General features: G+C 46.2%; 1 protein-coding gene across 4 annotated transcripts in view; it reads right to left on the bottom strand.

The window, feature by feature from the left end:
• Nucleotides 1–1,206: 1,206 nt before the first annotated feature.
• CNOT7 (CCR4-NOT transcription complex subunit 7) overlaps nucleotides 1,207–23,896 on the bottom strand; it is a 232,883-nt gene continuing 210,193 nt past the window's right edge. For all 4 annotated transcript variants that reach the window (XM_085642014.1, XM_085642015.1, XM_085642016.1 and 1 more), the window contains exon 7: nucleotides 1,207–3,007. In XM_085642014.1, the coding sequence (XP_085498140.1) occupies nucleotides 2,876–3,007 (132 nt within the window). In that variant the 3' untranslated portion in view covers nucleotides 1,207–2,875. The remainder of the gene's footprint in view (nucleotides 3,008–23,896) is intronic.

Below are 23,896 nucleotides of genomic sequence, written 5' to 3'. Positions count from 1 at the left end.
CTCTTGCAATGCTCTGTAAAGATGAAGTAATCACGAAAAAAATCTTTCGTAAATGGCTGAAACGTAGTGTCTGATGGTGTAGCAAACACCTTAAAAACCTAAAAAGATATGGTATAAACATTAAGACACAAGTCTGCATCAGTCATGTCCTATATACAATCTACCCTTGCTACTCCTCACTTGATGACAGCAGTGCCATTCTGTGCATTTGCTCACAGTGCTTAGCCGTGGCAATGCTGTTGAAATGTAGCAATGGGAAAGAAAAGCCATGAATCTTTTGTTACATACATGTGCTTTACTCTTCCAAGGCAAATTAGTAAATAAAACTAGGTACTTTGGACACAGGTTTCCCAAAATTGACCAGTGGCAGTTCCAGATCCAGTTAATTCCTTTATTCATTCTGAGAAAGCCTTCCAAGTTGAGTTCCAATTTCCCAAAACAGTAACCATAATATTCACATAGAACATTTATGATACATTTCTTTATATCCACTAGGTTTCTAGTCTTTCCTTTTCTTTTTTTAGTTGGATCCTCTAGTTCTCTCTCTGGTTCGGCAACTATTTGATACTGGTTGATAATGTGGAAGTACACGAATATTGGTTTACACTATTGTTCAAAGAAATACTCCCCCCGCACCCCTCAAAACCTAAAATCTGTGACTGCTGTCAGTACATTACTCAGAGAAACCTCTTGTTATTTTTATAATAGGACTTCTCACTCAGGCCTGCTCGTACCATGGGATGTTGCACATTTCCCTCTTTATCTCTCCTAGAAAACCTGCCTGCTGCATTTTCAATTTTGGCATGTGATCCTGTTTCTATGAAAGATTAATGGACCATGATGAAAGACCTCATCCTGCACAATTTTAAAGGATTAGGAACACCCCAGGCCTATTAAGGATCAAAAACATCAAATTCGCAGTAGAGACTTTGTTCTCAGGCCCTTCCCCCAATAGAAATGAGGGGAAGGACAATCCCACACAGTGTGCATGTAGCAATGATCTACGAAAATGAATTTAGCAAACCTTATGCTATGGTGACAGCTACGGCAACACTTACCCTAGTCCACAGCTCCTTGGTAAGGAAAAAGAAAACGTACTGAAAAAACATGCTCACCATGTAACAATGAAGATATTTAACGTAAAAAATATGGAATAAAATACATTGGCTAAAATAGGCATCTTAAAATAAATGTACTGGACAGTAATTATGTAAGAAAACATTTTTAAGCCTTTATTTACAAAAGCTTTAAAAACAAATATCCTCCATTCTGCAAAAGGTTTTCTTTGTGTATTTAAAAGGGTTACTCAGTTGCAAATGCTGTAACTTAATGAAACACAAAAGAAGATAAAGTACTAAGCCATTGATCAGTTTGGAAAACAACCAGGGAGACTTGCCAAAAGAACAGTGTTTTAGACCCAGGTGACCAAGCCAGCATGCTATACTTGTACTTTCTCAATAAGCATTCAATACACCCCTAACATGAGAGTTTAGGTGGTACAACGAGACACAAATGGAGGGCATATGAGGTGGAATCCATCTCTGTAGGCAAGTATTATCTAACTATTCAGGACAAAGATATATTCCTTCAGAATTGCTCTGTGTGAAAACAGTGCATGATCAAAAAAAGGTACTTTACCACAGTAACTGGCAAATCAATATGTATAGGTGTTTGTGTGTGAGTGCATATATGCGTGTGTATGTGTGTGTATAATATGTATACACACACACACGTTCACACTCATACATACCATACATTTGTGTTATGCCTTTTTGCCAACAACCCAGTCAGAAAAACAAAACTGCCATTACAATCCTTGGACATTTTCATTGGCTACAAATTATACTGCGTGTGTTGGACAGCAAATTTTGTAACACGTCTTTGCAGCAACAGGAATTTATCTTCTAAATTTATTCAGTACACAGTATAAATCATTATTGGGGCTCTTACCATAACATCATGGACTTGTGAAGTCCCAAAATCAAGCACATAATAAATAGGATGTTTTCAAATAAAAAAAAATATAATTAGGGTAAGCACTACAGGAATAAAAGCTAATAACAGAATGGAACGAAAGTAGTTGTTCGAGCCCTAAAGTGACATGGTCCTGAGACCTTGAAGCTCGTAACAGCATGGTACAGCAACAAAATCTTGGATAAGATGAAAAGTGAAATTCTCTTAAGTGCTTCAGTTACAGAGCATCATAGCAGATGAAGCTGTCCTGCGCTTGCTGAGTGTGTGGAAGACTAGTTGATGGCAGGTACTCGACTTCAGGTGCACTATTTATTGTGTAGGTAGTGATTCTCATGAACACAAAATGTTTTCATAAAGGGATGGATGAAGCTCCACGCGTTCCACAACAGAAATATGGTCTGACTTTACTGAAGATGGCAGACATTTTTTTCCTAGCTAAGAAAACCAAAACTTCAGATAAAACAGAGGAGGATCGGAGTCACTCTCTAAAGTGCAAAAATTGATGGTCCATTATCTTGAATACCTAAAACTCTTGCATACTGAAAGAAATAAAGGAAACTGGAAAGGCAGTTGGTTCAAGTTAGCTTTGGACGAGGACTGAGACCTACTGGGTACATTTCTCAGGGCACTCCCAATTCAACTCTCCCCTTTCTTCTGCCACACTAGTCCCACGGCTGTTACTTTACAGATGGGCTGAGGTTCAGGCTGTATGTAACCCAGAACGTCTTCTGCCTCCATGTGGAAATCTGGGTTCGGAATGCTCGGACCACAGAACACAAAAAGGCAGAAAATAAAATGTGCTGAAAAAGCAAAACAAGCATCATTGTTCAAGTGATTCAACCAGAGATAAAACATATGTACAAGCTAGTGTAAGTCAGGAAAATCCCTTCTCCCTTTCATGTCATGACTGCTGCTTGTTGGCTTCTTCTTCGTATGCATTTCCTGTGCCATTTTGTACATATGAAGAACCAGAGCCCAAACCATACAAATGGCCGCAATATTTGGCATCGTCAATATGATCTTCAAAAAACATCTAAAAAAAAAAAAAAAAAGGAAAAAGAAGTCACTTAAAATATACCTGCAATAAAAATACCATTTGGCGAAGTTAAAGCTAAACAAAAGAAATATTTTGGAAGGTAGGTTTCAGTGTGATAATGTGTTTGGTGTTTAGTATATCAATATTTTGCCAGGGCTCTGTAACCTATCCATTCACACACTTGCTGCAACACCACTGACTTTACTGAGCCCCTCTGGACTACCATACCTCTACGGCGTTTTATCGGTCTCTCTAGCCATCTCAAATTCGATCTTCCTCTGTATCCTTTAGCAATATCGCTATACCTGTAGCTTTTTAATCCAATCTATCTCAACCACCTTTCCTTCTCTCCTCAACTCTCAATCTCTTTATCTCAATATTTCTCTAATTTCCCTCTTCACTATAATGTGTGTCACAATTTTCCTGCAATCGCTCGCTCTTAATTGAACTCTTTCACATTTTAACTCTTTCAGTCTATACCACTGCTTTACCCCCATCACTCCATCTATCCACTGCTCCATTCATACGTCTTTTACAAAGTGGGGTCCCTCTAAAATAAGTGTTTCACCACTCAAAAACGACATTCCAAAAGATAAGTTCAGCAAACAAAATTGCAAAATCAAGTGAAAGAAAGTATACCAATTTTGGCAGCGATGTGCAACATTCTGTGACTCAGTAGTATAAAGATTACAATCTGTGACCAAGGGTTTGGTAGTCCACTTAATGAGACAATGCTGGTTCAGTGTCTTCCCTGCCACACTCTCCTGAAAGAGGAGGAAATGCATGGCGGCTTTTGGCACTGTGTCAGTTAAGGACAGGATAGCCATTCATTGTGCCTCCGCTAGGCCCCTGGGCATGAGGCTTGGAAAAAGGATTTCCTTGAAAAGGAGGCGGCGGATAAAGAGCACCAGAGTCCGAGGAGGATCGATCATTTGACAGAGTGTCTGGTGCGATGGGTCGCAATGCTTACTAAAGTGATTTATTCCAGGAAGAACAAACTACCCTGAAGTGGAAGGTGGGCTTTGACGATTCCATTCCTAAATTATACTGTGTCAGAATACACTCTTTGAGCTGTGGGAGCTGGGGGGGGGGATTGGCGAGGCATGATGTATGACGTCATGGGTGTCGATATTAAGGGGAGACAATGGGCTGCGATGAAGTACAGACACGTATCCCGATGTTTGTTTCAACTGGTTTTTATTTGTGTGCTTTTTGGTGGCAAAAAAAGCCCACAAAAAAAACATTAATTACATTTACTCAAAAAAAAAAAAAAAAAAGCAATGACAGCCATGTAATGTTTGGTTCAATTGGATGCATTTAATTGATGTGGATTTTCCTTTAGCAGCTTTAAAGTTGTATGTTAAAACTTGGCAGTTGGGCATGAGCTGGTCATATGTATTTCCTTTCGGTCTGCAAACTTCAGAAACAAAGTAAAAGCCCACAAAAAATGTTCTGACCAGCTGAAATTTCCTAGTGTTAACCAACATCACTGAATACAAATGGCAAATATTTCTCAAAGAGTTCATCTCACACTTGATCACCAACATCAATCTGTTCACAAACAAAAGCCAGTTAACAACCCAAAACTTAATGAAAAACACTGTACAAATAGTAGTCCTGCGAGAAACGCTTCCCCGAGTAGTAGCATGTTTTAACACTGTGAGGAAAGAAGACAAAAAGCCACATAGCGTGAAAGAAGATCCTGCATTTTTAAGCACAAGAGCCTTTGGCCTGCCCATTTATATAGATAAGGAATATGCTACTTACCAGTATGCATCTGTTCTTGGCATGTAGAGCTGCAGATCTATACACTTTTGCATAGATGGCCATCTGGTGTTGGGCCCGGATGTTTGCAGTTTGTTTTTCTTCTTGGACAGTCTTTGGAAGTCACGAGTTTGGTGACTCCTCCTTCGGTCCGTACTGCGCATGGGCTTCGGCTCCATCCTCAGATTGTTTTTCGCCAGCAGGGAAAAGATGGAGCGTAGTGATAATAGTGAAGAAACCCATGTGTGTTGTATCTAAATAAGATAGCCTGGAACGGATACAGGTAGCCGGGGAGGCGGGTGGGCGTGTATAGATCTGCAGCTCTACATGCCAAGAACAGATGCATACTGGTAAGTAGCATATTCCGTTCGAGGCATATGAGCTGCAGATTATACACTTTTGCATAGATTATATAGCAGTACCCAACCTTAGCGGCGACCACCGGTATCCGTTGCAGTGGTTTGAAATAGTGTCTTTAGTACAGCCTGGCCCACACTAGCTTGTTGTTTAGAGTGCACGTCTACACAGTAATGTTTTGTGAAGGTGTGCGGTGTTGACCATGTGGCTGCTTTGCAGATGTCATCTAAGGGTATGTTCCCTAGAAAAGCCATAGAAGCCCCTATCTTTCTTGTAGAGTGGGCTTTAGGTGGAACAGATAATGTTCTTTTTGCTTTTTGATAGCAAATTTGTATGCACTTTACAATCCACCTAGCTATCCCTGATTTAGAGATGGGGTTGCCTTTATGCGGTGGAGAGAAGGAGACAAACAACTGTTTAGTCTTTCTGAAAGGTTGCGTTCTTTGTATGTAGTACAGTAAAGCCCTTTTAACATCAAGTGTATGTAGAGCCCTTTCCGCAACAGATTGGGGTTGCGAGAAAAAACCCGGTAATTCCACCGATTGATTAAGATGGAAGGGGGAAATGACCTTGGGCAGAAATTTTGGATTTGTGCTAAGTATCACCTTGCTGTGATGTATCTGTAAAAAGGGTTCCTGTATAGTGAACGCTTGTATCTCACTAACCCTTCTAAGGGAAGTGATAGCTATGAGGAAAGCTGTTTTCCAAGTGAGGAACTGTAGCTCACATTTATGCATTGGTTCGAAGGGCGGACCCATTAGCCTTGTAAGAACTACGTTTAGATTCCATACAGGGGAAGGTGGTGCCCTGGGTGGAATTACTCTTTTAAGGCCTTCCATAAAGGCTTTAATAGCAGGCACTTTGAACAGTGATAAATGCTGTCTGTTTTGTAGGTAAGCAGCAATTGCTGCTAGGTGTAAACGTATGGATGAATATGCCAGGTTACATATTTGAAGATGGAGCAGATAGCATATGATGTGCTGTATGGATGCATCTAAGGGGTCGATTGTATTGTTACGGCAGTAAACAACAAATCTCTTCCACTTTGCGGCATAGCATGCTCGAGTGGTAGGACGTCTGGCTTCCCTGATAATGTTCATGCAATCAGGGGGAAGGTTAAGGTATCTAAATTCTAAGATTTCAGGAGCCAGATCGCTAGGTTGAGCTGAGCTGGGTCCGGGTGCCTGATTTCTCCATCGTTCTGGGTTAGGAGGCATGGGGACAGGTGCAGCTTTTGGTGTGGTACCACTGAGAGCTGTAGTAGTGTGGTGTACCACGGCTGCCTGGCCCATGTTGGAGCTACCAGAATGAGTCTGAGGGAGTGCTGTTTTAGCTTCCTTACCACTAATGGAATTAGCGGGAGAGGTGGAAAGGCGTATGCAAATTTGCCTGACCAGTTCATCCATATCGCATTGCCTTTGAACAATGGGTGTGGGTATCTGGCGGCGAAGCTTGGGCATTTTTTGTTTTCGTGGGTGGCGAAGAGGTCTATCTGAGGATGCCCCCACTTGTGGAAGAACGGGTGAAGAACTTGTGGATGCAGTTCCCATTCGTGCATTTGCTGCGTTTGTCTGCTGAGCAGATCTGCCATGGTGTTTTGTATGCCTGGGACGTGTTGTGCCAGGAAAAAAAGATTTTTTGTGGAATTGCCCATCTCCATATGCTCTGTGCTAAGCGGGAGAGCTGGAGAGAGTGTGTCCCCCCCTGTTTTTGAATATAATACATTGCAGTCATATTGTCTGTGCGAATTAGGACTGCCTTGGCTGAAATTTGTTTCTGAAACGATTTCAGGGCTAGAAAGATCGCCAATAACTCCAGATGGTTGATGTGGAGTAACCTCAGTTGTGGCGACCATAGACCTTGCACTGTGAGGTGTAATAGATGCGCTCCCCAGCCGGAGAGCGATGCGTCCGTTGCTAGAATCACCTGAGGAACCGGGTCCAGGAACGGTCGCCCTTTGGTTTGTGGTGTTCCACCACTGCAGAGATCGAGGAGTGCGGCCGTCCACCAACACCAGATCCGTCAGCTGACCCTGGGCCTGGTTCCACTGGCGTGCTAGGCACTCTTGGAGTGGACGCATGTGAAGTCTTGCATGAGGCACTATGAAAATGCAAGACGCCATCATCCCTATTAGTTTCATGAACACTCTTGCTGAGAGAGAGTGCTGAAGAAGGAACTTTTGGCGCAGGGCTTGCATGCTTGCGATCCTGGCTGAGTTGGGATAGGCTATAGCTTTTGAGGTGTCTATAGTGGCACCGAGGTATTGCTTTGTGTGAGACGGTATCAAGTGGGACTTTTGGTGATTCACCGTAAAGCCTAGCTGGTGAAGTAGTTGTATGGTAGCGTTTGTATTTTGTACACACTGGTGGTAGGACGCGGCTTTTATGAGCCAGTCGTCCAGGTAGGGGAAGACGTGAATGTTTTGTCTTCTGAGGTGTGCTGCCACTACTGCCAGGCATTTGGTAAACACCCGTGGTGCGGTTGTGACCCTGAAGGGGAGAACCCTGAACTGATAATGTTGGCCGTCCACCACAAATCGGAGGTACTTTCTGTGAGCAGGGTGTATTGGGATATGAAAGTATGCGTCTTTCAGGTCCAGTGTAGTGAGAAAGTTGCCCTGATGGATGAGTGGGAGAACTTGCTGAAGAGTTACCATATGAAAATGGTCTGAATGGATGTATGCATTTAGAGGCCGGAGGTCTAGAATGGGCCGTAGGGTCTCGTCTTTCTTCGGTATGAGAAAGTACAGAGAGTAGACCCCTAGATTTTGCTGATCGACGGGTACCTGCTCTATCGCGTGTTTTTGCAGGAGGGAGAGTACCTCTTGTTTCAGAAGTGTGGTATGTTCTTGTGACATCACACGGTGTCTGGGTGGAATATTTGGGGGGGGGGGGGGGGGTAGAGGTTAGTTCGAGACAGTATCCTGACCGAATAATTTGGGTTACCCATTTGTCTGATGTTATGGCCTCCCAGTTTTGAAGGAAGTGTTGTAGTCTGCCCCAGACCGGAGTGGAATGGTCTGGGGGGAGCGGGGGAAAGTCATTGTGTGGGCGGTGTGGCAGAACGGGCGGTGTTGGTTTTGCCCCTGCCTTTATTATTGTTTTCCCGATATCCACCTCTTTGGTAGCCCTTTGAGAAGGTATTTTGAGGAGGGGACTTGTAGGAAGTGGAGGCGTTATCGGAAGAGTAACCTCTGGCAGAGCCTCGAAAGGAGGAACGGCGAAAGGAGCGTCTAGGGGTTTGTGATTGCAGGGCTCCCATAGACTTTGCCGTATCTGTATCCTTCTTCATTTTTTCCAGGGCTTCGTCTACTTTTGGGCCAAATAAGTATTGTTGGTCAAAAGGGTGGTTTAATATAGATGCTTGGACCTCTGGTTCAAAGCCTGAAATTCTGAGCCAGGCGTGACGGCGAAGCAGGACACTGGTGTTTATAGCCCTGGACGCCGTGTCTGCTGCGTCAAGTGCACATTTAATAGAGGTGTTGGTAATAATCTTTCCCTCTTGTATTAGCTCATGAGCTTTATTCTTATATTTTTCCGGGAGATGCTGCATGAGAGCCTCCAGCTCATCATAGTGCGCTCTATCGCACCTTGCTAGCAGCGCCTGCGTGTTGGCGATGCGCCACATATTGGCAGCTTGCGAGGCAGTGCGTTTGCCTGACGCATCTAAAAGCTTGGACTCCTTATCAGGTGGTGGAGCCTCACCAGATGACAGAGTTGGAGCGCTTCCTAGCTGTGGAAACCACTAGTGAGTCTAGGGGCGCAGGTCCTTACAGGATCCGTGGGGGCTGCCTTGTACTTCTTTTCTAGTCTGGGGTTTAAGACCCTAGCTCTAACGGGGTCTTTGAAAACCTCTGTGGCATGCTTGGTCACCCCTTTAAGCATGGGTAGTATAGCGGTGGATTTATCTGCTATGTCAAACATGTCAAGTAGGAAGTCTTCCTCAACTGGATCACTGTGTAATTCCACCCCATGGTAATGTGCCGCCCGTTGTAAGAGGTGGTGGAACCCCAGGGAGTCCTCTGGTGGAGATGGCCTGGATGGATAGAGATCATCCTGAGGCACATCTGGGACGTCGGGAATGTGATAATCCTCCCATGGGTCAGGTGTTCCCGGAGGAGTGGGGTCCTGCGGGGCATCTGTGGGATCATAGAATGGATCTCCATGGTCATCAGGGTCTGGAGACGGGGTTGGAGACCGATGAGGCAAGGGTGGAGAAGGTGGGGGCGGAGATGGAGGGGGTGGAGGAGGGGGAGGAGGTGGAGGAGGAAGAGGAGGAGGTGGAGGTGGTGGGGAGGGTACTCTGAACGGGGATGTGGCAGAGTCCTTCCGTTTTGGTGGTGGAGGAGGAGTTGGCTTGTCCAAAAGTCTTTTCTTGGAAGACAAAATTAAATGTCCAGTCCTGGGATCCTTAGTTAAAGTCTTTTGAAGAGGATCCGGTGTGAAAAGCTCCTCCGGCACCGATTCCTCCATCGGTGCCGATGTTTTCGGAACCGAAGGCTTCGTCAGTTTATCCGCGCCGTGCTTTCTCGGGGTGTCCGATTTTTTGGTCGGCGCCGAGGCAGGCTTCGACACGGAAGCGTCGGTGCCGAGGGATTTGTGTTTGGTCGGCACCGAGAGGCCAGGTTTCGACACCGATGGCTTCGGAACGGAACTTGTTTTCTTCGGCGCCGAAGAATGTTTGTCGGCGCCGCTGGGAGGCTGGCTCGAGCCCGAGCCGCCAGGAGACTTGTGATGCTTTTTCACCGGGCCCGAAGGTGGGGTGATGGAAGCAGAATGCTTGGCTTTCCCTAGGCCCGGAGGCGAAGGGGTAACCGGAGTCTCTTTCGGTATGGGCGCGGGAGGGGGTAGAGTACTCACGACCCTCTGCGCCGGTGTGATCTCCTCCACGTCGGAGTCGTCGACCTCGGAAGCGCTGACGACATCTTCCTCCCGCTCGGTGTACTGCTGTCCCGAAGCTCCGGTGTCTTCTCCGAAGATGTCAGGTGGAGCCGAGGTCGATGAGTGCGCCATGGTGCGTCGAGCTCGTCGATCCCGAATAGTCTTTTTCGATCGAAAAGACTTGCAGGCGGGGCAGTCTCGGGTCTCGTGTTCGGGAGAGAGGCAGAGGTTGAACACCTGATGGAGGTCGGTGTGGGGAAATTTAGACCCACATTTTGGGCACTTCTTGAAGGGAGTCCTTTCCATCGGCCGAGACCGGAGTCGAGACAGGCCCGAAGGCCGCTGCCGATGTCTGGAATGGAAGAAGTGCCGAAGAGAGAGATGAAGAAGTTGATTCCGTCTAAAGAATCTCGATGGACGAGGATTTTTCGTCGAAGGTCGAACTGGAAAGGTTCGAAGCCGGAGCACGAAGTATTACATCCGAGCCCGATGGCGGAAAAAAACAATCTGAGGATGGAGCCGAAGCCCATGCGCAGTACGGACCGAAGGAGGAGTCACCGAACTCGTGACTTCCAAAGACTGTCCAAGAAGAAAAACAAACTGCAAACATCCGGGCCCAACACCAGATGGCGATCTATGCAAAATAGTATAATCTGCAGCTCATATGCCTCGAACATATAAATCCCTGGCTTCGGGTCAGTGAAAATATCCAATGATAATAGGACCTACAGCCACGCTCAACTGGCCTACTCAAGGCAGGGCAGAGTTAGGGGAAGGAGAATTCTTGCCTCACCACCAGCGTGCATAAAAAAAATGAAAATACTCCTAAGCACTGCTGAGTGAACCGGGAGTTCAGTCTTATGCCTTTAATGTTTCTTACCTGTCAAGGGGTTGGCAGGGAGGAGTTGCAGTAGGTAGTATGCTATTCTGGAACCGAAACAGGATTAGTGGGGAATTAGTATAGGGAAATATGAAATTAATTTGTACGGTGGACATGCGAGTCTGTTAGTTCGAATGAAAAGGATAGTGGAGGGATAGTCGAGAGAAGAGTCTAGAAAGGTTTTTGCTCTAACGCAGCCAACACGTGCCCCGCAACAACCACGACCCCAGCAGGGCCAGATACCTGCACAAGCGGCGCAACACGAAAGACACCCAGTCCCTCTGACGTATCAACTGCCGACCGAAATCTTTACATATAGCCTGGTACAATAATCCGCTGTCAGTAAGTTCACCAGAAAGGATTTTAAAATCTGGTATTATCTCAGCTTGAAGTTCAATTGTACCATACAGTCTGAGCCAAGTATCCCGGATACGGGTCAGTGTCTGCTCACTTCACGAAAAACATCCAGTTCGGATTCCAATTAAATATTCCAAAATGGAGCACAACAAGTCTCCCATAGCTTCAGTGATACGCCAGGAGGACTGGGCATCCCCCGCACCATTCCGCCTGCACAGACATCCAGCCCCGACAGTCACGACCACTACGAAAGACGTGTTGGCCAAACTGGAACAAAGCAGCCCTGGCACAACTCCAACCATAACGTTCAAAATCAAGCACACCGCTCAAAGACCGGCTTCACCCATGTTCTCACCAACAGGTAGCAGGATCAGAGGGCAAATGATAATACTCAGGAGCCTGTGTGTGGACTTTACTCCCCTGGCCTAGTCTGGGGCTATTTAGATGACTTGGGCCCAGTCTATCATGACTTTTCTCAGTACTTGAGGCAGGAGAAGAAATGCTGCGGGAACACATACAGGGGGCCCTTGTCTCATCTCTCTTGGATTGGGTCTCCTAGTGACTTTTCTGGAGGAAACACCAGTGAGTATTTAGGATACTGCTACCTTAAGAGTTGCAAACAGACCTAACCAGGGCATCCCCCACTCACTGAAGATACCCCTTGCAACCTCGGTGTGGCGACGCCACTCGTGTTCCGTCAGCCGATATTTGCCAAGTTCATCAACTCTGGTATTCAGAGATTGTTAGATGGCTGTCTAGCAGAAAGATATTCTGCTGGTCCTGCCACCTCAAGAGATATAGGGTCTGCTGGCACAGGATCCAGGACTGCACTTCGGTCTACTTGTTGGAGTACCATCTGACAGTTGGTTTTGTCTGTGAGGACCAGTACCAGCCTCCTCATTAAGGACAAGAAGATTTTGAGGGCCAGAGTGATCGTCTGAAGCTTCAAAAGGTTGATAGATGGTTTTTCGCCAGAGCCCAGAAGCCCCTGATCGTTGCCTCCTGCAGGCGACCCCATTGCCCCAAACCCACAAGTGTTGCATCTGTCATAACCAGGAAAAGTCTGGGTGGGGAAGGAAGAGTGGATCCTGCTGCAGGTTAGGTTGGTGCATGTCTGATACCACAGAAAATTGTGAGTAGTCTCCACTGAAATCTGGCTGGAGGTGGAGGCCCTGATGCTGGGCCCACTGAAAGCCGAGGTTCCATTGTAGAACTTGTGTATGCCATCTGGCGATCAGAACGAGCAGGATGCATAAAACTTGGAGTCCAATCAGCCTCAGAGTTATCCTCACTGAGACGGAGGCTTGAGCCCGAAAATCTGGATCATACCCTGAAAATCCTGAATTAGCTGTGGCAGTGGAAAGGCTTTTAACACCATCATGTGTAGGAAAGCTTCAATGAAGGGGATCTTCAGCTTTGATGGAAAACTCAAATGTGTCAGAAGTGAACGTCATTCAGAAGTGGTCTGTGTGTGATGGAGGTGAGTCCAGCTTACAGAAACCAGTCATTGACACACAGGAACCACCTCTGAAGGTGGGCACCCACCACTGCCATTACTTTCGTGAACACCAGAACTGCAGATAATTTGCTTTGGACTGCAGGATAGAAAATGTGTCCTGCAAGTCCAGGGATACCATGCAGTGATGTGTGTCCAGAGCACAAAGAATTGAAGAACAGTAAGTAATCTGAATTTATCTTTCCACAGAATGACATTCAGTGGGCGGAGTTCCAGTTTAAACCTTCATCTTTGTTCAATATGAGTAAGTAGGCCAAATAGCACCGCTGTTCCCTCTTCGAATCCGGCACACACTCAGTGCCACCTGACCAGCAGAAAGTTAACTTCTTGCAATAAGAAGGCGGAATAGTTTTCTGTCAGTCTGATATGGTCGGAAAATGGGTTGGTAAAGAAATGAATATCACAGTGTAGCCCCTATGAATAATTTGCCAGATTCACCTGTCTAAAGAGATGGATCTCCAGGCAGGGAGGAAATGTTGTGTCCTGCCTCCTACTGAATGAGTATAGGCCTGTGAAGGCAAGTTCAAGTGGCTTGATTGCTGGAGTGAAGGAGAGGATGTGTTAGACGAGAGCTGTTCCTGCTTGAGCGGTCTGCCTCTGACGCCACGATGACCTCTGCCCAAAAGGATTGGGCCTACCATTGCTGCACAGGTTGGGAGTGTTGGTGATGACTGAAAGGTGGCTGGTCTAGACCTGCAAACTTCAATAATAAAATTAGTTGTGAGGCCGATGCCTTGGAGGGGCGGGCTTAATGCTGAGAACTGCCCAAAGAGGCACTTCTGCTCCCTGCTCCAGTCCCCAAGTGGTCTCTTTCTCCTCTCCAGAAAAACAAATGGTTGTCGAGGCTGGAGCTGAAGTCCTGGGCTGTTTTCACACCTCTTTACGGCTATCGGCTGCTTACAGCCTCCAACTGAGAGCTGGAAATCCAATGAGTGCACCGGTTTCCAGCTCACCAGACCTACCACCATGATATCAGCTCTTCCAACATGTAACCAAGTGAAGTGAGACAATGACGCGTGACACAGTCACACCATGGGTGTTGGCAGGGCTGCTGGCCTTTGTCACCTGGCCACAGAATGACTGAAGGCTCAAGCAGAGGTTCATGAGAGTCTGTAAGAGCGCTGTTGAATGGCAATAGTGGATCCAAAGAGGCTGGAACTGCTTGAAGGATTGCAGTTAATAAATTTGCCTTTGCTTAACAGTAGACCGTGACAGTTGTTGCCAAGGGTGGACAATAAACTGATGTTCAAATGGTGCCCCCGATTACTCTGTTGGTGCAGTAAAGCTTTCTTGAATTCCACTATTTGCTGCAGGGTCGACGAAAGAAGCCCAGGTAATACTGGGTGTGCTGGGACCAGATATACGTCAAAGTCCTAGTTAGACGCTGCTTGTGTAACACATTTATGGTGTATCTTCGCTTTACGAGAAGACTTCCAAGCTGGAACAGGACTTCACTTGTGACTGATTCCATGAACAGGCTTGAAGAGGCCCAAATAGTAGGAGAGGGACTATGTTTCGACCACGACCTCTTAATTTTCTGAAACAGTTTTGCTCCCGCCTCTCAGATTGCCTATTTAGGGATACTTAGACAGTAGTTTGAGTTCTGGCAGACCACAAGCACAAAAGCAAATGTGGTGCGGGTCTATAAAAGACATCTGCTTAATGCAGTTGCAGCACAGTTTGAATTCTGACGCTTTTTGGGGGAGGAGATATATTGAAGTCTTCAGAAGATTGACTAGGTTAGGAGTAAAGCTCACGATTGTCATCATAGGGCACGGAAAAAAAGGAACTGGCTCTGCATGCAGGGCTGGCCCTTATTCAGTCAGCAAATTTGAGGGAAATACAGAATGACTGTGGAGCCACATGGCACCACCTTATTGGTAAAACAAAGCGAAACCAAAGGGGATGATGGAGTGTTGAACATTGCAAGCACTTAACCCCAGTCAACTGGATCTGGGTTTAATCCATCATCATTCTATAGCTCACTCCGCCACCCTAGTTCAGACATGGTAGCCCGGACTGCCAAGCCATGTCTTCCCTGGACCGGAAACAAGCATGCTGGGACCGGTTTCTGGCTAATCAGCCGTCATCAGCCAGGCTAGCTTGAATAGGGGTGAGTGCTTGCAATGTTCAAGACTCCGTCCATTATCCCCTTTGGTTTTGCTTTGTTCGCCCTAAGTTGGCAGGGTATGCCCAGACGTGGGTCCCTTGCTCACTTTGCCACTGGATTCAAGCCATCCTGGCTGATGACGGCTGATTAGGCAGAAACCGGTCCCAGGATGCTGGTTTCCGGTCCAGGGAAGACATGGCTTGGCAGTTCGGGCTGCATGTACATGACTTTTTAGATGGAACACCCACCGTTCTTTCGTGAATAGCAACTGCTGCGCCCAGTGGTTGTTTGCTGCTAATATTGTCCATCTAATGTAATCTGGGATATGGTTGATGTTTGTAAAATGTGTCAACATCTTAGTCGTGATGTGTTTACACCGGATGTTGCTGCGGCGTTCTGTTATTCTTGATTTGATGGGTCTGGTGGTCATGCCTACATATCAAAGGTCACAAGGGCAGGTTATGAGATGAGGAAAATGTTACTCATCAGTAGACATTTGCTCTTGGCATGTAGAGCTGTAGATGAACATGTTTTGCATACTTCTGCCATCTAGTGTTGGGTCCGGATGTTTGCTAGTTGTTTTTGTTTGAAGAAGTCTTTTCCAGTCACAAGGTGTGGTGGTGACTCCTTCCTGCGATAGTAAGCATGGGCATTGACTCCATTGTTAGAATGTTTCCAGTTAGAGGGTGAGAATGGAGTTAGTAGAAGAGAAAGAGATGACCAAGCGTATGTATGTAATAAGTAATTAAGTAAATAACTAACTACAATAGGTATATGTACCCGGGGAGGCGGATAGACAAATGTGAATCTACAGCTCTACATGCCAAGAACAGATGTCTACTGGTAAGTCACATTTTCTGTTCGAGGCATGTGAGCTGTAGATCCCATGCTATGCATTGACTATACGGCAGTTTGTTCCCAAAGCGGTGGCTAACCAGTAGCTGTTGCAGTTGTTTGAAATAGTGTCTTAAGTACTGCCTGGCCTACATTAGCTTGTTGTCTTGCTAACATATCTACACAGTAATGTTTAGTGAATGTGAGCGGAGTAGACCAGGTTGCAGCTCTACAGATGTCTGCAATAGAAACATTCCCTAAAAAAGCCTTAGTAGCCCCCAGTTTGCGGGTGGAATGAGCCCTAGGGGTGTTGGTAATATTATTTCTAACTTTGCATAGCAAGTTTGAATATATTTTACAATCCACCTTGCAATGTCAGGTTTTTTAATAGCAATGGCCCTTATGCGTTGGAGCAAAGGCCACGGATAGTTGCTTTGTGTTCCGAAAGGGTTTTGTCCTTTCAATGTAGTAAGTAAAGCTCTCCTAACATCCAATGTGTGAAGAGCCCTTTCTGCCGCTGAAAATTGTTGAGACAAAATAATTGGCAACTTATATGAAAGGCAGAGACTACTTCTGGTAGAAATACAGGATTGGTGTGAAGAACCACTTTGTCTTTGTGTAAGAGGATAAAGGGTTCTTCAATAGTTAATGCCAGTATCTCCCCTACTCTCCTCAGCTATTTAATGCAATGAGGAAAGCAACTTTCCAAGTGAGAAATTGTAACTTACATTTGTATAAAGGTTCGAAGGGTGTACCAATTAACCTGGTAAGGACAATATTTAAATTCCACGCTGGTGCAGGTGGAACTCTGGAAGGAATTACTCTTAGTCATTCCATGAATGCTTTGATGACCGGCACTATGAAGAGTGACAAATGCTGTTTTGCAGATATGCAGCAAGATGTAGTTGTACGTATGTGTAAGCTAGATTTGAGCATTGTAAGTGCAACAAATAGCAAATGATAGGGTTGTGAACCATGGTTGACGGGCCCATGTGGGAGCAACCAGGATCAGTGATAGGGGTGTTTGCCTCCGCTTCCGAGCCACTAATGGAAGGAAGGGGAGAGGAGGAAAAGCGTAGGCAAAGAGTCCTGACCAATTTATCCAGAGGGCATTGCCTTTGGACAATGGGCGAGGATACATGGCAGCGAAGCTTGGGCATTTTGCTTTCTGGTGAGTCACAAACAGATCTATTTCTGGAAAACCCCACATCTGAAAGACTGGGAGAAGAACCTGAGGATGTAGTTTCCACTTATCTGCTGAGCAGGTCTCCTATCTTATTGCTTTCTCCTGGTAGATGTTGTGCTAGGAGATAGATGTTTTGATGAATGGCCCCTCTCCAAATGGTCTGTGCGCGGCGTGACAGTTGGAGTGCGTGCCCCCCTTGTTTTTGTATATAGTATATTGCGGTCATGTTGTCTGTACAGACTAAGACAGTTTTGTGTAGGAGGTGGGTCTGAAAAGCTTTGAGTGCTAGGAATATTGCTAGCAGTTCCAGCTGATTGATATGAAGTTCTTTCTGACTCCAGAGCCCTTGAACAGTCAGAGTTTGGAGATGTGCTCCCTAACCGGTTAGTGATGCGTCTGCTGTTAGCACCATCTGTGGAATTGGGTCCATGAATGACCGTCCTTCGGACACGTTTTGTGGGTTCCACCACTGCAGAGAGTGATTGGTGCAGCTGTCCACCAACACTAGATCTTTTAGCTGACCCTGTGATAGATTCCACTGACGGGCTAAGCATTCCTGAAAGGGACGTATCTGGAGTCTTGCGTGTGGAACTATTGTGATGCAAGATGCCATCATTCAGAGCAACTGTAGGATTACTCTTGCTGGTCTGAAACTGAGACTAGAGCCTGAATATTGTTTATTCTGGCTGCACTTGGAAAGGCTAGGGATTTTTGAGTATCCAAACTGGCCCCCCTGTATGTCTGAGACACGGAGGGTTTTGGATTTGTCTAACAGATTGACTGTAAAGCCCAGACTGTGTAAGAGTCGTAGAGTACTTTGTGTCTGTTGGAGACACTTTTGGTACGAGCTGGCCTTGATGAGCCAGTAGTCCGAGTAGGGGGAAGACATGTATATTTTTTCTTTGCAGGTGAGCTGCGACTACTTCCAGACATTTTGTAAATACTCTGGGAGCAGTGGTGACTCAGAACAGAAGCACTTTGAATTGGTAGTGTTGTCCAGCTACCATAAATCTTAGGTATTTGCGATGAGCGGGATGTATTGGAATGTGGAAGTATGCGTCTTAAGTCCAGAGTGGATATAAACTTGTCTTGTTGTAGCAGAGGAAGCACCTGAGAGTGACCATATGGAAGTGATCTGAATGAATGTATAGGTTTAATTCTCGGAGATGTCTTATAGAGAGAACCGTCCGTTTTGGGAATCAGAAAGTATATCAACAAAAGGAGGGATAGATGGGTAAGTTTAACGAGGTCCAGTGTACATACCCAAGCGACTAGTAAGACAAAAAGGGTACAGAGTTCCTCAGGTCAGTTAAGAACAAATAATGATTTCAGCAAAAAGTTTCGTCTGTCATGAAAAAGGGGGGGGAGACCCTTTAGTTGGAACTAGGGCCCTCACACACCCAGCAAGCTAGGTGTCATGCTTCATCATTTGAGCCTGCCCCTCGTCAGGTCGGCGCTGCAATTCCTGACGGGCTCCCAATATTGGGGCTCTTTGGCGGGGATCTTCTGTTCCTGCCGAAGGGTGCTGTGGGGGTAAGGGGCCCTAGAATGTGTAGATGTGATGTACGGATAAAATAGGTACTGTTAGTCCACAGGAAATGTGTTTAATAAAGTGGTAAACAGCCTAGTTAAAAAGAAAATGAGGTGGGGATAGCTCCTAGTGATTATGATGCTAGTTGTGTATGCCCTACTCTCAGAAGGATCAACATGTTTCTTGCCCTTTAAGCCAGTAATTGGTCACGGCAATTCGTCAGGATCAGGAAAACATAAACTATCTACAACAAGGTATGTGTGTTTTACATACCCGAAAGGTGCTCAGGAGTCACCTATGGAAACATTGGAGACAGAAAACACATGACAAAACTGTAAAGATAAACAATACATACATAACAACTTCAGCTGAAATCATCGAGAGTCTCATAGGGTGAAGCTCTCAGGGTGAGTACTGGAAGGTCTCGAAGGACAGAATAAATCAAACGACAAGACTGGGGGCGGAGACAGAGCGGAGGTTGTAAACTCACCTCTTGCGTTAGCAAGGCAATCTTGCAGCAGTCTCCGGCGGGTAAAAAAGGACTCCTAACGTGGGTCCTGAAGTAAAAAACCGGGAGGAGCAGTTAAGAAACCAGGGATGGACGAAATTAAAAGTGACATGGTCAGCCCGGCAATCCATGCGGTAAGAGCAGTGTCGGAGGGTAATGACAGCCTTGAATATCAAAAGATGCTAACATGAGCGATTAGGTGTGCAGCCATGGTGACCATCATGCTCAGGGGCCAGGGTGTATCGCCGCCCAAAAGTAGTCAATGAGGTCAGTAACGGGTCGCCACGAGAGACTCAAGAGCAAAATAGGGGGCGACCGCCATCGCCCCTGGTAGAGGATGGGTCAGAGCAGGACGTACTCGCTCAAGCTGCCAATGAAGTCATGGAGGCGTCACGAATCCCCCTTTAAAAATACTCAAACTCACCTTATGGAAGACGGCTTGGATGAACCCTGATGCACTCACCTGCGTCAAACGACGCGTGGGATGGAAGACCTACCCCTACCGCCGGACCTGGGATGGGTTCCGAACGGAGTCGGTGTTCGCCAGATAAGGATATCGGGAGGTGTGGAATGTGTCACATGACTAAGGTAATCACAAGCCCATTGGTCGGGGAGTGTAAAGCGGGTCAGCCATGTTGGAACAGGTAGAGAGAGCAACCATCCATATCCGGTATGACTCGGGAAGTGATACTCAGTGGGTTGGTGTGCTCACAGGGATTGGTTACCAGAGCGGTTGTATCAATCCCATTGGTTGGGGATAGAGGGCCGGCCATGTTAGAGCAGGTGGTGTGGGGAAACTATCGGCATCCGGTCTGAATCAGGAAATGATTCTTCGTGGGTTGATTTACTCACAGAGTTGGTTGCCATGGCGATATATTTAAAGACAGGCAACGGGTAGGTGGCCAGACTAAATGCCACGGGTAACACATGGGAATGTGGAAAAATAATAAAAGCGGTAGTGATGGGGTTCGCGGGGGCCGTGATGAAGTATCAAAGTCCCACAAAATTGTACGGGGATGTAACCAGTGGATGGGGGTCTAAAAACAGAGCGGCAACCATCCGCATCGGGGACCGGCACATAAAAACACACAGAGGGAGGCACATAAAAAGAAATAGGATACCAATATAGTGTATCTATTTTTAAAGCAGTGGAAAAGAGATCTAGATGGTTCGTGATCTGTTAAAAAGGTCTATTTAGTGTCCAGTGGAAAGTATAGACAGTATACGCCTGCCCCTTGATTTGTAATGGTACCAGAAGAGATTGAACCTCTTGTTTGAGTAGGTGTATTTGTTCTGGAGATAGTTTGTGTGTTCGTGGTGGAATGTTTGGAGGGTTGTTGGTAAGATCCAGGCAATAACCAGATTGGATAATTTGTAAAACCCATTTGTCTGATGTGATGGTATTCCAGACTGGGAGAAATTGAGTGAGACATCCCCCGACAGCTGTTGAATGATCGGGGGAAGAGGAGACAAGTCACTGTTTGTAGCTAGGGAAGTACGGGTGCGTTACCTTTCCCTCTTCCTTTGACATGGTTTCCCCGAAATCCACCTCGAAAATAATCTCTTGTAGAGGTGATTGACTATTACCTCTATGTGATGTGGAGGACCCGTCAGTAGGCATGGTGTTTGAGCCTCCCCTGTAAAAGGAGCGGCGAAAGGAACCACGATCGGATGGTGTTTGTAGAGCTCCCATGGATTTGGCTACCTCAGTGTCTTTCTTAATTTTTTTTTAATGAAGTGTCCACTTCAGGACCAAATAAATGTTCCTATTGAAAGGTAAATTTAAAATGGAAGCTTGAACTTCCGGTTTAAATCCCGACACCCTGAGCCATGCATGGCGTCTGAGAAGGACGCTGATGTTAATAGCGTGTGAAGCAGTGTCTCCTGCGTCTAGAGTGCACCTGGTTGAAGTGTTGGAAGGAATATGCTACTTACCAGTATGCATCTGTTCTTGGCATGTAGAGCTGCAGATCTACACACTTCTGCATAGATGGCCATCTGGTGTTGGGCCCGGATGTTTGCAGTTTGTTTTTCCTCTTGGAAAGTCTTTGGAAGTCACGAGGTCGGTGACTCCTCCTCTGGATCGTATTGCGCATGGGCTTCGGCTCCATCCTCAGATTGTTTTTCGCCAGCAGGGAAAGATGGAGCGTAGTAATAACAGTGAAGAAACCCATGTGTGTGTATCTAAATAAGATAAACTGGAACAGACACGAGTAGCCGGGGAGGCGGGTGGGCGTGTGTAGATCTGCAGCTCTACATGCCAAGAACAGATGCATACTGGTAAGTAGCATATTCCGTTTGAGGCATATGAGCTGCAGATTACACACTTATGCATAGATTATATAGCACTCCCAACCTTAGCGGCGACCACCCGTATCGGTTGCAGTAGTTTGAAATAATGTTTTTAGTACAGCCTGGCCCACACTAGCTTGTTGCTTAGTTTGCACATCTACACAGTAGTGCTTAGTGAAAGTGTGCGGTGTTGACCATGTAGCTGCTTTGCAGATCTCATCTAGTGGGATGTTCCCTAAGAATGCCATGGAAGCCCCTATCTTCCGTGTAGAATGGGCTTTAGGAGGAACAGATAGCGTTCGTTTTGCTTTGTGGTAGCAAATTTGAATGCATTTTACAATCCACCTAGCTATCCCTGATTTTGAGATGGGGTTGCCCTTGTGTGGTGGAGAGAAAGAGACAAACAGTTGTTTGGTCTTACGGAAAGGTTGTGTTCTCTCGATGTAGTAGTGTAAGGCTCGTTTGACATCTAGTGTGTGAAGAGCCTTTTCTGCAACGGTCTGTGGTTGCGAGAAAAATACTGGTAGTTCTACAGATTGGTTTAGGTGAAAAGGGGAAATGACTTTAGGGAGGAATTTTGGGTTGGTGCGGAGAACGACCTTGTTATGATGCATTTGGAGAAAGGGTTCTTGAATGGTAAGTGCTTGTATCTCACTGACACTTCTAAGGGAAGTGATGGCTACAAGAAAGGCGGTTTTCCATGTTAGGAATTGTAGTTCACATTTGTGCAGAGGTTCGAAGGGAGGCCCCATTAGCCTAGTGAGAACTATATTTAAGTTCCACACAGGTGAGGGTGGTACTCTGGGGGGAATTATCCTTTTAAGGCATTCCATGAAGGCTTTAATGGCAGGTACTCGAAAGAGTGATAGTTGTTGCCTGTTTTGTAGGTAAGCTGCAATAGCTGCGAGGTGTAGTCTAATGGACGTATAGGCTAGATTGCACCTTTGTAGAGTAAATAGCATATGATGTGTTGAATGGACACGTCCAGGGGATTGATGTGGTTGTTATGGCAATGAACAACAAAGAGTTTCCACTTGGCGGCGTAGCACACTCTAGTGGAAGGTCGTCTAGCTTCTTTGATGACGTTCATACAGTCAGGGGGAAGATTTAAATACCCGAATTCTAGGATTTCAGGAGCCAGATCGCAAGGTTGAGTTGAGCTGGGTCCGGGTGTCTGATCTCGCCATGGTTCTGGGTTAAGAGGCATGGTGAGACGTGTAGTTTTTGGTGCGGTACTACAGAGAGTTCCAGCAGTGTGGTGTACCACGGTTGTCTGGCCCACGTTGGAGCTACTAGGATTAGTGTGAGGGAGTGTTGCTGTAGTTTGCGCACCACTAATGGAATGAGTGGGAGAGGCGGAAAAGCGTACGCAAATCTGCCTGACCAGTTCATCCATATTGCATTTCCTTTGGACAATGTGTGTGGATATCTGGCGGCGAAGCTTGGGCATTTTGTGTTTTGGTGGGTGGCGAAGAGGTCTATCTGTGGGTGCCCCCACATTTGAAAGAACGGGTGAAGAACCTGCAGGTGAAGCTCCCATTCGTGGATCTGTTGTGTCTGTCTGCTGAGCAGATCCGCGACAGTGTTCTGGACTCCTGGGACATGCTGAGCTAGGAGAAAGATTTTGTGGGGTATGGCCCATCTCCATATGCTCTGTGCTAGTTGAGAGAGCTGTGGAGAGTGTGTGCCGCCTTGTTTTTGGATATAATACATGGCTGTCAAGTTGTCTGTGCGGATCAGGACTGCCTTGCCTGAAATCTGTGTTTGAAAAGATTTTAGGGCTAAGAAGATTGCTAGTAACTCCAGAAGGTTGATATGGAGTAACTTCTGTTGAGGTGTCCATGTGCCCTGCATGGTGAGATGTAATTGATGAGCTCCCCAGCCGGAGAGCGATGCGTCCGTTGTTAGTACTATCTGAGGAACCGGGTCCAGGAACGGTCGACCTTTGGAAAGGTTTGTGGTGTTCCACCACTGCAGAGAGCGATGGGTGCGACCGTCTACCAACACAAATCTGTCAGTTGACCCTGGGCCTGGTTCCACTGGTGCACCAAGCACTCTTGGAGAGGACGCATCTGGAGTCTTGCGTGAGGTACTATGAAAATGCAAGAGGCCATCCTCCCTATTAATTGCATAAACACTTGAGCTGGAAGGGAGTGTTGTGCTATGAATTTTGCAAGTAAAGCAGGATGCTTGCAATCCTGGCTGGATTGGGGTAGGCTGGCGCTTTCGAGTTGTCTATGGTAGTGCCGAGGTATTGTTTTATGTGGGATGGTTGTAGATGGGACTTTTTGTGGTTGACCGTGAAGCCCAACTGGTGAAGTAGTTGGATTGTGGTGGAGGTGTGTTGTACACACTGATTGTATGAACTGGCTTTTATCAGCCAGTCGTCTAGGTATGGGAAGACGTGAATGTGTTGTCTTCTCAAGTGTGCTGCCACCACTGCTAGGCACTTGGTGAACACCCGTGGTGCTGTTGTGACTCCGAATGGGAGCACTTTGAATTGGTAGTGTTGTCCGTCCACTACAAATCTGAGGTACTTTCTGTGAGCGTGATGCACTGGAATGTGGAAGTACGCGTCTTTTAGGTCCAACGTTGTGAGGAAGTCGTTTTGGGAGAGAAGCGGAAGTACCTGCTGAAGCGTTACCATATGAAAATGGTCTGAGTGTATGTA

This window comes from Triturus cristatus, chromosome 2_2, assembly GCF_964204655.1.
Source record: "Triturus cristatus chromosome 2_2, aTriCri1.1, whole genome shotgun sequence".
NCBI lineage: Eukaryota > Metazoa > Chordata > Amphibia > Caudata > Salamandridae > Triturus > Triturus cristatus.
The sequence above is the reverse complement of the archived record's forward strand: the minus strand, read 5'-3'. Positions and strand labels throughout refer to the sequence as shown.